The 14121-nt window shown below is 60.8% G+C and overlaps 1 protein-coding gene across 1 annotated transcript in view; it reads left to right on the plus strand.

The window, feature by feature from the left end:
- ADGRB2 (adhesion G protein-coupled receptor B2) overlaps positions 1–13437 on the plus strand; it is a 29210-nt gene extending 15773 nt beyond the window's left edge. Inside the window, 22 exon segments of the mRNA XM_015572869.1 lie at positions 437–631; positions 805–873; positions 951–1059; positions 1397–1727; positions 2101–2206; positions 2394–2437; positions 2636–2762; positions 3179–3282; positions 3381–3483; positions 4209–4359; positions 4537–4606; positions 5034–5100; positions 5243–5328; positions 5629–5727; positions 7541–7712; positions 8051–8146; positions 8487–8526; positions 9148–9767; positions 12000–12035; positions 12327–12422; positions 12521–12577; positions 12947–13437. Of these exon segments, the coding sequence (XP_015428355.1) occupies positions 437–631; positions 805–873; positions 951–1059; positions 1397–1727; positions 2101–2206; positions 2394–2437; positions 2636–2762; positions 3179–3282; positions 3381–3483; positions 4209–4359; positions 4537–4606; positions 5034–5100; positions 5243–5328; positions 5629–5727; positions 7541–7712; positions 8051–8146; positions 8487–8526; positions 9148–9767; positions 12000–12035; positions 12327–12422; positions 12521–12577; positions 12947–13132 (2964 nt within the window). The 3' untranslated portion in view covers positions 13133–13437.
- The last annotated feature ends 684 nt before the right edge of the window (positions 13438–14121 follow it).

Below are 14121 nucleotides of genomic sequence, written 5' to 3' on the forward strand. Positions count from 1 at the left end.
GTGAGAGAGAGAGAGAGAGATGGAGAGAGAGAGAGGGAGAGAGAGAGAGGGAGAGAGAGAGAGAGAGAGAGAGAGAGAGAGAGGGAGAAAGAGAATATGAATATAATGAGCTACAGTCCAGAGTGCGCCTGACCCTTTTTGGGGTGGGGGATACCCTATCCTGTATCACGCTTATCATCTTTATATGTACATCTGAGCACCTTCCTTCACTAGCTATTTCTCTTTTAGCCTTTTAAAAGTATCTTTAGAGATTCTCTCTATAGGTCTCTTTCTCCAACTCTGTCTCTCCATGAGTTCCTTTGAGCATCTCTGCCCCCCACCCCCACCCGCGTCTCTTTCCTCCCAATGCAGACAGTGGGCGGCCTGGAGTGGGATGGGCCCAGGGTGGTCCCAGCTCCCGACACTCCGATGACAGCAGCCCACCTGTCACCTGCAGCTGCGGGAGCACCTGGCCAAGGGGCAGCGCATGCTGGCGGGGGAGGGCATGTCGCAGGTGGTGCGCAGCCTGCAGGAGCTGCTGGCCCGGCGCACCTACTACAGCGGAGACCTGCTCTTCTCCGTGGACATTCTGAGGAACGTCACCGACACCTTCAAGAGGGCCACCTACGTGCCCTCAGCTGATGACGTGCAGGTACCTCCCTGCCTGGCCGGAGGGAAGGAGGACCGAGGGAGCGGGGCCGCCGGACTGAACGACGAGTCTGGGCCCCGATGGCAGAGTCTGCGGGGGGTAGAAGTGTGGCTGGGAAGTGTGACGGGGACGCTCTTGGCCCTGGGGCTTCCTGACACTCACTGCTCGCCCCCCAGCGCTTCTTCCAGGTGGTGAGCTTCATGGTGGACGCGGAAAACAAGGACAAGTGGGATGATGCTCAGCAGGTGAGGGGCTAGGCTTCTAGGTTTCCTGCCCCATGGCTCACCTCCGTCTTGGACCCTTACCTCCCTCCCGTCCCCAGGTGTCCCCCGGCTCTGTGCACCTGCTCCGGGTGGTGGAGGACTTCATTCACCTGGTGGGCGATGCGCTCAAGGCCTTTCAGAGCTCCTTGATTGTCACGGACAACTTGGGTACAGGAGGCTGGTGGCGGGAGGGTGCTGGCTGTGGAACCCAGGCCCCCGTGGAGGAGGGGTGGTTTCTGAGGCTGCTCCTGTCCCGCCCTCTCTTGGGGCCCTGTCTTTTCCGTATTTAACTACTTATTTGTATCTTTCTCTCCATGTTCCTTCCCCTCCTTCGTCTCTGTGTTGTGTTTCTCTGTCTGTATGGGTCTCTGCACCTCTGGGTTGGTTCCGATCTTGGTGTCTGCATCTGCTTTCCTGGTGTGTGTCCCCCACATGTCTCTCTCCTTTGTGCCTGCCCTCTATGTGTCTGTCTGTCTCTGCTGTCCCCCGCCCCGTCCCCCCGCAGTGATCAGCATTCAGCGAGAGCCCGTCTCGGCCGTGTCCAGCGACATCACCTTCCCCATGCGGGGCCGCAGGGGCATGAAGGACTGGGTGCGGCACTCGGAGGACCGCCTCTTCCTGCCCAAGGAGGTGCTCAGCCTCTCCTCCCCAGGGAAGCCAGCTGCCTCTGCAGCTTCCAGCAGCCCTGCCAGGGGGAGGGGCCCAGGAACAGTGCCCCCTGGTCCAGGCTACTCCCATCAGCGGCTCCTCCCGGCAGACCCCGAGGATTCTGCCTCCTACTTTGTGATTGGTGCTGTGCTCTACCGCACCCTGGGCCTCATCCTGCCGCCCCCCAGGTGAGTCCCGGGGAAGGGTGGATGGGGCTTCCGAGGGACCAGGCAGTTCCAGGTGAGAGGAGGCGGACCGAGCCTGTGCCGGCCACAAAGAGATCTAGCTGCACCCTCCTGCAGCCTCAGGGACCCCTCACCTGGCTCTGCATACAGGTGCTTCTCAAAGATGTCTATGAAGCTCCCAGAGGCTTCCCTGCGGTTCAGGGGGTGTTGGACTGAGCTCCAGATCGCACCCGAAATCCTGGGCCCCCCGGAGCTCTAGGCCTCTCCCTGGACTTGACCCCGGTAGCCCCCTTCCCCCATCCAAAGCACCTTCGGGGTTCCTGACTGGGCTTGCCAGCACCCGCTGGCAGGAGCTGACCTCAGAACCTGTCCCCAGGCCCCCACTGGCCGTCACATCCCGGGTGATGACAGTGACTGTACGGCCCCCCACACAGCCACCAGCTGAGCCCCTCATCACAGTGGAGCTCTCCTACATCATTAATGTGAGTGGGGGCTCGGCAGGACCCTGGGAAGACCCCAGCGTGGGCGGCCAAAGGCCTCTCTGAGGGGCAGCTGGTGTGCACAATGGCAGGCTGACCCTCTGGCCTGTGGGGCTTGCGTGGCAGGGCGGGTGGTGGTCAGGGTGGTGAGCCCCCGGCCCACACTGCACTCATGTCTTCTGCTCCCCAGGGCACCACAGATCCCCACTGTGCCAGCTGGGATTACTCCAGAGCGTGAGTTGGGCAGGGGCTCTGTGTGGAAGGCCAGAGGGCTCCTTGGTGCCATCCTTGGCCTAAGGGATGAAGGGCTCTCAACGGCCTGCCTTTCGGATGTGACCTTGCCCTGGAGTCACCTCTTTGGGCAGAGGCCAGTGCTGGGGGTGGGGCCATGAAGCTGGGCTGGGGCTCATTCCACCTCTCCCCCCACCTAAGAGATGCCAGCTCAGGGGACTGGGACACCGAGAGCTGCCAGACCCTGGAGACCCAGGCAGCCCACACCCGCTGCCAGTGCCAGCACCTGTCCACCTTTGCCGTGCTGGCCCAGCCGCCCAAGGACCTGGTGAGTCGGGGGTGCCTGGGCTGCCAGGGGCCACCTGTGACAGTGTTGGAAGGCACCTGGTGACCTCACATGTGTGTCTGAGCAGCTGTACTTCTGGGACTGCCCATGGAAGTCTGTGCCCTTGGGATGGTGCTCACAGTGGTGACATGTGCCTGGGGGTGTGTGGCCGTGGGCATTTGTGAGTGTTACACACATGTGCGTATCTGGTTGAATGCGCAAGAGTGTGGGTGACTGAGCATAAACATGCCTCCATGTATGTGACTGGGTCTGCTCTGTGTGCCTGTGAGGACAACGGTGAGTCCCCTTCTGTGTGTGGCTGTGACAATGGCACAGGACGAGTCTCTACCAGACAGGGAGTGGGCAGGGCAGCCCTGCCACTGCGGTGACCCATCTGAACCTCTGATCATCTTCCCCAGACCCTGGAGCTGGCGGGCTCCCCCTCGGTCCCCCTGGTGATTGGCTGTGCTGTGTCCTGCATGGCGCTGCTCACCCTGCTTGCCATCTACGCTGCCTTCTGGAGGTAGGTGGGATGCTGGGAAGATGGCGTGGGAGGTGACCAGTCATCCCAGGTTGGGCTGGGACAGCCAGCTTCTCTGTCTCTGCCTGCTGTCCCCATAGGTTTATAAAATCTGAACGCTCCATCATCTTGCTCAATTTCTGCCTGTCCATCCTGGCGTCTAACATCCTGATCCTAGTGGGCCAGTCGCGGGTGCTGAGCAAGGCAGGTGCAGGCTCCGGGGTATCGGAGTGCGCGTGGGGTGACGGGGGTGAGGGCAAGAGTGTTTGCAGGTGATGGCGCGTACGTCTGTGTGTATGCCCCTCAGTGATGGATGTTGTTATACACTCCAGCTGTGTGTTGGGTGAGGGTGTGGGAAATTGTGTGTGAGCATACGAGCAGGCATTGGAGAGGAGGGGGGTGTGTACTCGAGTGATGTCTGTGTACATCTGTGAATGTCTACGTGAGTCAGGCGCCTGTGTGCACGTGTGTGGGCGGGTGGCATTTGTGGAGCCTGAGCCTTCTCGTGTCTCGACACGGAAGAGCCTCAGCCAGGCCTTTTGTGCCATCTGCCTGTGGATGACCTGGGCTGGCTGTCCCTTATGCCCCCCTCAGCCTTCTCTGCACAGGGCCAGCACCGTGAGTGCCAGGTGTGGGGCCCGCCCGGCCGTGACGCGGCAGGTGCTCCTGTCTGTCCCCCTCCCTGCCAGCCCCATCTGTGTGTGGGCAGCCTGCCCGACCGCCTCTCGGATGCTGAATGCTGTGTGCATGTCACCAGGCCTGTGTCGTGCTGTGTGTGGGTGCAGGAAGACGGGGGTGCCTGGCAGGGCTCTGTGGGGGGCGGAGCTCAGGTGGGCAGCTATGGCAGCCCAGCGCGGGGCGTGGGAAGCCTGGCGCCTCCCACCCTGGCTGCTGCTCAGGGCCACTCCCTCCTTTTCCTCTCCTTGTAGGGTGTGTGCACCATGACAGCCGCCTTCCTGCACTTCTTCTTCCTCTCCTCCTTTTGCTGGGTGCTCACTGAGGCTTGGCAGTCCTACTTGGCCGTCATTGGACGGATGCGCACCCGCCTTGTTCGCAAGCGCTTTCTCTGCCTGGGCTGGGGTGAGCAGGGCCCGTGCTGGACTCTGCCGATGGGCGTCGGGGGCAGGGGCAGCAAGATAGGTTCAGCTTCGGCCATGGCCCCTTTCTGTGGGCACAAGAGACACCTGGGCTGGGGGCTGGGAGGATGAGAGGTCCCTGAGGGCTAGCCGTCTCAATCTGGCTCCTCTTCTCCCCCAGGTCTGCCTGCCCTGGTGGTGGCCGTGTCTGTCGGCTTTACCCGCACCAAAGGATACGGTACATCCAGCTAGTACGTGGGCCTCCCATAGTGGGCAGTGGGGGTTACTGAACCTGTTAGGGTCCCAGACAGGGCCTCTGGCCTTTCAGGCTGTACCTCTGGCCCACACCTGCTATGGGGCTTTGGGCAAATCCTTCCCCATCTCAGAGCCTCAGTTTCCCTGGTTGTAAACGGATGTGCTGGGATTGGCTAACCTCTAAGAACTCTCTAGTTCAGGGGTCTGCCTTGTTTGATCCCCAGGGGGCTGGGCTTGACGGTCTTCACTTTTATTAGAGGGGAAACTGAGGCTTGGCAAGAGCCAGTGGCTCCTCTAACGCTGTCTGGGGCTCGGCCTCATTGCTGATGTGGGCCTGGCAGCTCAGCAGGCTCTGGGGGATGGCATTTGGGGGTGGGGAGAAGCCTGCTCGGGTGTCTGATACTCTCCCCCTCCCCACCCCAGCTGCTGGCTCTCCCTCGAGGGTGGCCTGCTCTATGCCTTTGTGGGCCCTGCAGCCGTCATTGTCCTGGTATGTGCCCCTTCAGCATCCCGGGAGGGGTGTGGCCCCGGGGTCGACTCCTCTCTGTGCTCCAGCTCCCACCTGGGGCTTTCCCTGCCAGGAGGGCACCTGGTGATCCTGTCTCCCTCACCCCACTCCACGGGGCCCCCAGGTGAACATGCTCATCGGAATCATCGTCTTCAACAAGCTCATGGCTCGAGATGGCATCTCAGACAAGTCCAAGAAGCAGAGGGCCGGGTAAGGGGGCGTCTCTGTGACCTGGCCTTGTGAGCAGTGGGATAGGGAGGGAGGGCTCTGGCCACTCTTGGAGCCAGGGCTTGACCATGCGACTGACCGGGGCTCCCTAACCTTGGCGCGTCAAGGGTGCCGGCCAGGTGGGCGCTCGGAGTGCTCAGCTGCAGCCCCTCGCCCACCCTAACCCACCTCTCTCTCTCTCACCTGCCCTCCCCTCCCACCCTGCTCTGGGGCTCACGCTGCCCCTCTCCTCCCACTTCCCATGTGTTTCCCCCCTTCTCCCATGTCTGTGCTGCCCCCGAGGTTGGAGCGGTGCCCCTGGGCCAGCCTGCTCCTCCCCTGCTCAGCGTGTGGAGCGGTCCCCAGCCCCCTGCTCAGCTCAGCCTCGGCCAGGAACGCCATGTTAGTTGTGCCCATGCCCTGGAAAGCTTGGTGTCCAGATGGCAGAGGGCATCGGGAGTGAGTGTCTGTGCTGCCTGGAAAATGCTGGGTTCCTGCACCCCCTTTGCTCCTACCCCTGTGCTCACTGCCAGCTTAGGTTTCACCCAGGCCCACCTGGAGACCCCTGACACCTCCGCCTGCAGAAGCTCATCGTCCTTAGAACTTTTGAGGCCATAGAACCTTAGAATTAGAACGATAGAGTCTTAGAATAAGACAGTCGGAAGCTAAGAAAGTTAGAATGTGAATCAGAGCCTTATTGTCTGTCATGGAACCTGAAAGTTAGAATTTTAGAGGTATTGAATCTCAACCAGTTGGGAGATAGAGAATCGTGGAGGCAGAGAATTCTGTCATTGAGATACCCCTGTCCTTGGTAGCTGAGAATCTCAAAATGTCAACCATGCACAAATCCACAAGGGCCTCAGGGCCAGCCTCCCGCCCAGGGCCGGGCACCCGTCTCGTCCTCCCTGACCGGCGGGGTCCAGCTTTGTCTTGCACGTTTCCAGGGTCAGGAGCTCCACTGCCTCTGGAGGCGGCTGGCACCATTTCTGGGAAGCTCCGAGGAGTAGGAAGCTCGCTGTCACTGGGGCTGCCAGCTGCCTCTCTGACCCAGGCTGTCAGAACTAGCAGTTAAAAGCCTGGGCTTTGGAGGCAGCCAAACGGGGTTTGCATCCCAGCTTGGTCTCTCTGCCCAGCTGGGCACACTCCAGTTTCTTCATCTGTAAATTGGGATAATAATCCCCATGGCTGTTTATTGGAGTTGTTTTGATCACAGTGTGAACTAATGTATGTAAAGTGTTCCGCGTAGGGCCTGGCAGAGAATAGGTGGCTAATCAATGGCAGCTCTTATGACTGTGATTAGGCCTCTCTTGGTCTTGGCTCTGCCCTCGGGGGCTGTGGAGACCACGGTGCCTGCCCCCACGCCCGGCTGGGCAGCTCCAAAAGACTCTCCCACCTGGGGTGTTCATGAGGCAGAGGGGGCTGGTATGGCACCTGGCCCAGCAGGGCGACACTGCCCTCCTGCACCCAGGAGGGCGGTCGGCGCTGGTAGCTGGATGCAGGGCCCATCTGCCTTTTCCCCCCTCTGCCTTCCCTGTCAAGGAGGCGAGGGATATGTGGGTTTGGCCCTGATCCCGGCTCTTATCCCCAGGCCTCTGAGCGGGCACTGGGGGCCTGGGGCCCCCTCCTTGGGGAAATGAAAGGGAGGGGAGCCTCTTGTTGCACTGGCCCCGGCCCCCATCTTCTCCCCAAAGATTTGTGCTCTGTGACACCCTCTGTGGCTTTGTCTGTTTAATCTTTCTGACTGTGTGTCTCCCCCTGCCTCAGTCTCTCATGGTGTCTGCCATCTCTCTCTGTCCCTGTCCTCGTCTTCCTCCCCCAGAATCTCTGGGGAGGTGGCCCAGGCTGTGATTTTGTACAAATTGGAGCTGAAAGTCACAGCAATGTCTCCCTTCTCCTCCTCCCCTGCCCTGTTCCACCTTCTCCGTCTCTGTCCCCTGATGCTGCCTCTGGCTGTGGCTCAGTCCCATCGTGTCTGTGTGTCCGCCCCTCCCACGTCTCGGGTCCCTGCTCTGGCCCCACAGCTCTTCCTTTCTGTCTCTGTTCTGTTCCTCCGGCCCCAGCTCCTCAGCCCGTCTCTGCTTTGGGACGTTACTGAGGCCGTGGCGTGTGGGGCCCCGTCCCTCCTGCGCAGTCCAGGGCCCCGGGCTCAGGGCAGGCCTGGCGCAGCTCACCGTTTCCTGGTGTCACCCTGACGGACCCTCCGCTGTGTCCTCAGGGCCTCGCTCTGGAGCTCCTGCGTGGTGCTGCCCCTGCTGGCGCTCACCTGGATGTCCGCCGTCCTGGCCATGACAGACCGCCGCTCCGTGCTCTTCCAGGCCCTCTTCGCTGTCTTCAACTCTGCGCAGGGCTTCGTCATCACGGCCGTGCACTGCTTCCTGCGCCGAGAGGTGGGCTGGGCCCCTGCTGCCCTTTCGCACCCGCCTGGCCAGGCCAGCGCGCTTGCTTCTCCCCACATGCACACAGACAGGATGGAGGCCCCGGCCAGGCCTCCGGCTGGGCAACCCTGGGTGTGGAAGCTGAGAGCCCGGGGCAGCCTTGTCCCTGGCCTCCTGGCCTCCTGGCCTCCTGGCCTCCTGCTCCCCTCAGCCTTCCCTAGGCTGGATGTGCTTCTGTCCTTCCAAACCCCTGGGTGGCTGGGTGCCTGGGTGGCTGGGTGGGAGGCACAGCCAGCTGTGGCTGGGGGCCCAGTGGCGGCCGCAGGCCAGCAGCCACCCACTGCCCCCAGGTCCAGGACGTGGTGAAGTGCCAGATGGGCGTGTGCCGGGCCGATGAGAGCGAGGACTCCCCTGACTCGTGTAAGAACGGGCAGCTGCAGATCCTGGTGAGTGGCGAGGCCGGGCAGGGTGGGTTCTGGCATGCCCCACCCCCATTCCCTGCCCCCAGCCCCTCACCGTCTCCATCCTGGCAGGGAGGGGACGGAGGCCAGGTTTGGTTCAGACTCAGCCACTGACCACTGGGTGGCATTGGGCAAGTCTTTCTCTTGTTTAGTTTTTGAACCTGTCAAGTGGGGTTGGAGTGGACAAGACTGGGGTCCCCGGGGCTCTGTTGGGAGTGCCCTGGGTAGCACCTCTAGGTGGGTAGGGAGGGGACTGAGCCCCACCCCCCACCCTGATACATTGATTCTCTCTCTGCCCACCTGCTCTGTCTCTCTCTGCCTATAGTCAGACTTTGAAAAGGATGTGGATCTGGCTTGTCAGACAGGTGAGTCTGCTGGCACAGAGCTGAGCATGATCCCCGGGGAAGGCCAAAGAAGGGAGGGCCCCCAGCCCCACTGTGGGAGGCCCCGATAGGGGTCTGACTGTAGAGTTTAGCTTTAGAGCCAGGCAGCCCTTAGTGGATTCAAGGCTGTGAACACGCCTACTGTGTAACTTTGGGCAGACAGTTTTCCTCTCTGAGCCTTAAATGGGTTCGGCGACATCAAGTGCCTAGCAGGGTGCTTGGCACATAGTAGCTGTTACAGTGTAGTGTTATTTCCAGGGCTCTTACCAGATTCCCTGTCCAGTTCTGTCTCCTGGAGAGGCGCTGCCCAGGGAGGGGGAAGAGCAAGGCCCTGTGACAGCCTCAGGGCTGTGGGGTCAGAGGTCAGGAGCTGGCCTGTAGGAGTTGGGCCTTGGCTTTGTTCCTTGCGCTGCCTTGCTGTGGGTCTGTGGGCCTGTTGTTTTCTTAATTCCTCTGGTGTGGGAGAGAGTATCAATCATCCGGCCATCTCGCCAGTTTCCTCCTCTGTCTGAGCTCAGGGGCTTGGTACCTGACCAGTCTGGGCAGGGGCATCTTGGGGTTCCTCCTCCCCAGAACTTACCTCCCTCCCGCTCCTGCCCCCAGTTCTGTTCAAGGAGGTGAACACTTGCAACCCGTCCACCATCACGGGCACCCTGTCCCGCCTGTCCCTGGACGAGGACGAGGAGCCCAAGTCCTGCCTTGTGGGTCCGGAGGGTGGCCTCAGCTTCTCCACACTGCCCGGGAACATCCTGATGCCCATGGCAGCCTCGCCAGGGCTGGGGGAGCCGCCGCCCCCGCAGGAGCCCAACCCCGTGTACATGTGTGGGGAGGGCAGCCTGCGGCAGCTGGACCTCACGTGGCTCCGGCCGGGCGAGCCGGGCTCCGAGGGGGACTACATGGTGCTGCCCCGAAGGACTCTGAGCCTGCAGCCTGGCGGTGGGGGTGGAGGTGGGGACGATCCCCCAAGGACCCGGCCCGAGGGCACCCCCCGACGCTCTGCCAAGGCGTTGGCCCACACCGAAGGCTACCCCAGCTTCTTATCCGTGGACCACTCGGGCCTGGGGCTGGGCCCTGCCTACGGGTCTCTCCAGAACCCCTATGGGATGACCTTCCAGCCGCCACCACCGACGCCCAGTGTCCGCCAAGTGCCCGAGCCGGGAGAGCGCAGCCGGACCATGCCCCGCACTGTGCCAGGCTCCACCATGAAGCTGGGCTCCCTGGAGGTAAGGGACTGTAGTGCCTGGGAGGCCTGCCACCAGGTGCCTGAGACTAAGTCCTAGGCAGCAGCCGGGAAGGGTCAGCCAGCAACCGCCCCAGAGCAGCATCTTCGTACCAAGTCACTGTGCATCTCTTCCTCTGTTAGTGCCCACGGCAAATCCATGGGATCCTGGCTCCTCTGAACTCCTCAAGGGGGCTTGGACTCCACGCTCTGCGGGTGCCCTGTTCAATGCATTCTCCCTTGCCTTAGTGCCTGCTTGGGGGTGAACGGTTAGAATGGGTCTTCCTTTAAGGCGCTGAGAGCCTGGGCCTCCTGGTCACACAGATCTGGGTTCAGGTCAGAGCGCTCTGGTCAGCAGTGAGATGTTGAGCCAAATCTCTCTCTGCGCCTCAGTAGATCTCGCTTAGCATTCATATCTCTGAGCCTGTTTCCTCATTTGTAAAGTGGAGATAACAGCAACTTCTTTGTGGATGGAGTTGTTGGGAGGACTAATTGAGTGATATAAAACATTGATCTCTGTGGGGCGGGTAGAAAGTGCTAGATGATTGGGGATTGCTGCGATCATCATCCCTGAATCAGCCTCAGCACGGCCCGTCAGCCTGTGGCAACGGACCCTCCCCTTTCTGAGAAAATGTAAGCCCCGCGCTCTGCCCACCTGTGTGGCTTCTGTGGATGCCCCACTTTCCCTCTGGCCTCCTCAGACCTGCTCCCTGCACAGAGTCACTGGGAACGGGCAGACGGTAGTGACATAGAACTCTGGAACATTCTAGTTGGAGGGATGAGGGGTAAGGAAGGGGGCAGGAGTCAGGGCTCAGACACCGTTGGCTGCTCATGCTCGGCCTCAGAATCCTGCTCCCCAGCCTCCGCACGAAGGAAGTGAAGTTAGCATCGAGGAGCTTCACAAGTTTAGATTTTTTCCCAAAATGTTTCTTGAACATTTGGTGCCTGCTCCTGTTACAGATGGCAAAACAGGAAGGCGTAACAAAGACAAACCCAATGCCGGCATCGGGCTTGGGGGTGAGCCCCGCGTCATGGTTTCCGTCTGGACACCTGCCTCTGGTTGGACCACACAGGAGGGGCCAGCATTGGTCTCCTTGTGTGGGAGGTGGCAGTAAATGTGGCAGCATCTTTAGGGGTCAAGGATGGCATCCCAAGTTCTGGTGTGCATAACTGCAGGAAGGCAGAGGTGGAGGAGTGGATCTGCGGTGGTGGTGGGTTCCGAATTCATTCCATTGGGCACAGCTGTGGGCATTGGGAAGGGAGAGGTGTGCTGCCTCCAGAAATAGAGGCGTGGCTGGGAGCAGGGAGAACACACATGTGCGTGGTGAAGGGCAGGAGAAGGTCCGGGGCAGATGTGCAGGCCCTAGTGCTGGGGAAGCCGGTGGAGGAAAGCAGGCAGCCAGGGGAGTGGTGCCCTGAAGGCCGGTGGTGGGGGACATGTCTGCAGGCCTGGGACTTGGGAGAGCCAGATGGTGTTTTAGCAGCATCCTTGAGGGCCTTGGGGCAAGTCCCTTCTCCTCAACGGACCTCAGTTTCCCCAATGTAACCGGGGAAAGTTGGCCTTGGTTTCATGAGTGCTCCGTGCCAACATTCTGAGATTCGAAGGCCTCCTCCTTGGGTGGCACTGGACGCTGAGTGGGTTGTTAGGGCCTTGGAGGTGGGTCTTGGGCAAATGAGGGCCAGAGAGGCCAGTGAGGGGGTGGGGAGGCCAGGGAGGCGGGGCCTGGTTTTTGAGGAAAAGGGGCAAGGCAGGGTTAAAAGGACTAAAAACCCTCGCCCTGTGTTTGCTGGACAAATGGAGGGCTCTGAGGGGAGGGGAGCTCGGGGCTGGCAACGAGAAAGGGGCAAGATGGGCAGAGGGGTAGAATCCAGGGCACGGAGGCAGGAGCGTCTGCTCTGTGGCCCCGTGTGGGAATTGTGTCCCTGCCCCCTTGGGAGTCTGTTGGGACATTGGCCCCATGTGCGGTTCCATGTCTGCGAGTGTGCCGGCGTGTGCCTCCTGTGAGGGTCTGTCTGCATGTGTGCATTGCAGGGTGGCCTGGGGCAGAGCTGCAGCCCTGTGGCAGGGTAGTGCCTCGGCTCCTCATCTCCTAGCCCCCCAGGCCTCAGCCCCTCTCCCCACAACCCCGGGGGCTGCCTTTTAAGGATTCTGAGCTCTGGGCCCAGGCAGTGGGCAGCCCCTGCGTGTGGTAATAAACTTTCTTCTCCTTTATGGCCGCCTTGATGCTCCTTCCAGAGGAAGAAGCTGCGGTATTCAGACCTGGACTTTGAGGTCAGTGCTGTGTGTATGTGTGTGGTGAGGGGGTGGGGGTTGTCCCTGGAGGGTCCACTCCTGAAGTTAGCCCAAGCCCCACTGCAGAGCCTGACCTGTGGGGTCCTCCCAACATCCCCTCCCTGCCCTGTCCCGTAGCTCTGGGTGAAGAGAGAGCTGGGCCTTGTCCCAGAGGGGCCAGCAACAGCCAGGGATGTGGGGACCCAGGGTGCCGAGTGCCCTGAGTGCGGGGCTGGCTCACGGTGCTGCCCCAGGAGGGCACCGCCTCTGACACCCTGTGGCTCCCAGAAGGTGATGCACACCCGGAAACGGCACTCGGAACTCTACCACGAGCTTAACCAGAAGTTCCACACCTTCGACCGCTACCGCAGCCAGTCCACGGCCAAGGTGAGGGTTCTTCCTGTGGCTGCCCTGCCCGAAGCTCAGGGCCCAATCTGGTGCAGTGGCCCCGGGGGTCAGGCCCTGACCCATGGCCCCCGTTACAGAGGGAGAAGCGCTGGAGTGTGTCCTCGGGTGGGGCGACCGAACGGACTCTGTCCAGCGTAAGTCCCCCTGGGCTGGGTGGGGGTGAGTGGGCTCTGTCCACCGCCCCTGCCTGGGCAAACTCGGCCTCCCCCGCCAAGGGCCTACCCACACCATAAGCAACAGTTCTGGGGTTGCATGGGGATAGGGAGCACTGATGGGGGCTCCTCCGTGGTCTTGAGGAGCGTGGGCAGAGCACAGGGGTCAGGACTCCAACTCTGGAGCCAGGCAGATCAGGATGTGAACCCTATTTTGGCACCTGGTTGCTTAGTAACTTTGTGCATCACTAGCATCACTGGCTTTCTCTGGGCCTCCTCAGTTTGTTCTTCTGTGCAGTGGGTGAGAAGGTATCGCTCCATCTCCATGGGCCCCTCCTGCTCCCTCCACAGGAGAAGCCCAGTCCGGGGGAGCGTCCTAGCGTGTCCCAACATCGGCGACATCAGAGTTGGAGCACCTTCAAGTCTATGACACTGGGCTCACTGCCCCCCAAGCCCCGAGAGCGGCTGGCCCTGCACCGGGCAGCGGCCTGGGAGCCCACAGAACCACCAGATGGCGACTTCCAGACAGAGGTGTGAGTGCCACGCCAGACTGCCCTCTGCGGATAAAAATACATATATCTCTCTATTTTCACACTCCACTTTGGAACTACCCGGGAGCCAGCGCCCCCTCCCCTCTCCCGAGGGCTGGGCAGGACGTGCGGTGGACTCAGCTGGTCTGGGGGAGCCAGACTCGGTGTCGCCTAGTGGGGCCAGGGCCCTTCCCTGTTTCTTAGGGGCCCCTCAGGCACTGGAGCCCCATCTTGGCCCCAGCCTGTCTGTCTCTGTCCTGGGCTGGGGAGGGGGGAGGGGAACTTTGTTGGGAATAAACTTCACTCTGTGGATTTTGCTGCTGAGCTGTTTGCTTCCCTCAGGGGAGGGCCCAGCTGGGGGATCCCAACAGCTTTGTTTATCTCCTCGGTTCACCTCGCTTGGTCTCATCAGAGTGTGTGATGGGTCAGTCCAGCCCTGAGTTGGACTGGGGCACACCCCTTTCCCTGTTGAGACCTGGGGTTAGCAGGTTGGGAATGTGGGTGGGGCCCCTTGCAGCTGGCCTTCCCCAGTGGCTGTGATGGTTGTGGCTGCCTTTCCCTGGGGCCCAAAGGCCAGACTTGAGTGACCTCAGTTTCCCCATCCGTGAAATGGCGATGGTAAAATCCTCACTGTAAGGTCCGGAGTGGGCCGGGGTCGCGCACCTATGACATGAGGCCATAATGTATCAAAAGAGATTTTATTCCCGACACCTGGGTGCAGGTGGGCTGAGACCGAGAAAGGCATCAGCGGAGAGAGCAGGGAGAGATAGGTTTTTATTAATTTTTGCTGGCTGCAAGCCACTGTGCTGATGCAGGGTCTGGTCCGTCCTTGGTTCCTCCCATGCCAGGTGTCTTCTGGTTATCTGAGCTATGCTGTGCTCAAGGCTGCAAGCTTTCTGCAAGGTATCTGCTAAGCACAACAAGTCTTTCTTTGCCCTGTTTTATTCTCTTTAACCCTTTCAGAAATCATAATTTTTAAAGAAACCATAGGCAGCG

This window comes from Myotis davidii, unplaced genomic scaffold (genome assembly GCF_000327345.1).
Source record: "Myotis davidii unplaced genomic scaffold, ASM32734v1 scaffold88, whole genome shotgun sequence".
NCBI lineage: Eukaryota > Metazoa > Chordata > Mammalia > Chiroptera > Vespertilionidae > Myotis > Myotis davidii.